General features: G+C 41.5%; 1 protein-coding gene across 1 annotated transcript; it reads right to left on the reverse strand.

The window, feature by feature from the left end:
- Positions 1-677: 677 nt before the first annotated feature.
- LOC129517548 (nuclear transport factor 2-like) lies at positions 678-1052 on the reverse strand. The gene has a single exon (XM_055337434.1). It carries the CDS (start codon positions 1050-1052, stop codon positions 678-680), a length of 375 nt encoding a protein of 124 aa, XP_055193409.1.

The raw sequence follows: 1052 nt of genomic DNA on the forward strand, positions 1-1052 counted from the left end.
GACGGTTTTAGAGTCTACCTGCTACAATATTTGTAGGATCTATAGTTTATGTTCTTTCTCTCAACCTTAATATTGGTTAGTTGGATCCTTTTTTCCGTGGTTAATCTGTCTAGAGGTTTATCTATTTTATTGACATTCTCAAAGAACCAGCTTTTCTTTGTTGTTGTTTTTCTTTTTTTGATTTTCAGTGTGTTTGATTTCTGCCATGTTTACTTTAGATTTAAGTTTGCTTACTTTAGGGTTAATTTACTCTTTTTCTTCTAGGTTCTTTTTTTTTTTAAGAAAGTTTTTGTGGTTTTATTATATCATGTGCCATTGAGACATCCAAACAAATCAATATCTGGGCAGTGAGGCAGCTGCTTTCTCCTTCTCTTCTTTGGGTTACTAGAGCAACTTGTCAGTAGATTAAAAAGAAAAAAAGAAAAAAAGACAACCTTTTGCATTACTTAAGTCTTTCCAAGGCATGCGCTGGTACAACACAAACTTCTCTTGTCAGATGCAACTAGTCTAGCATCCAAACATCATGCACAATACCTCGGTAGTAGCAGCATACTGTGCCCGCTCCCACTGCGGCCCTGCTCATTTGTGTGTATTTGGAGCATCTGGAGGAGTGTGAATAGTAAGTATCAGGAAGGGGAGGGAGGAGGAAACAGCATGAGTGCCTGGCTGGGAAGAGGTCAGCCGAAGTTGTACAGGGCAAGCCTGAACATGTCATTGGTGCAAACCCAAGCATCATCAATGTTAATAGAACTTCTGGTGGAACCCATGATGGAGTCTTCATCAGCCTTGAGCTGGCCCACAACCATGCTGATGATGCAGCTATCTGGCGTGGGCTGATGGTCCTGTGCTGTGATGCTGTGTTGTGTGTCTAACAGAAGGCTAGACAACTTCTCCACAATGGCAGCTTTCCCCTGGAACTGCTGTCCTTCCCACATAAGGCATGATGCATCAATATAAATTGTGCCTAGTTGGGTTCTGAGGTTATCAAATAACTGGTAGTAATGCTGAATGAAGCTGGATCCCATCTGCTCCCAAATTGGCTTGTCTCCCAT

This window comes from Nyctereutes procyonoides, unplaced genomic scaffold (genome assembly GCF_905146905.1).
Source record: "Nyctereutes procyonoides isolate TBG_1078 unplaced genomic scaffold, NYPRO_anot_genome, whole genome shotgun sequence".
In the NCBI taxonomy this organism is placed as follows: domain Eukaryota; kingdom Metazoa; phylum Chordata; class Mammalia; order Carnivora; family Canidae; genus Nyctereutes; species Nyctereutes procyonoides.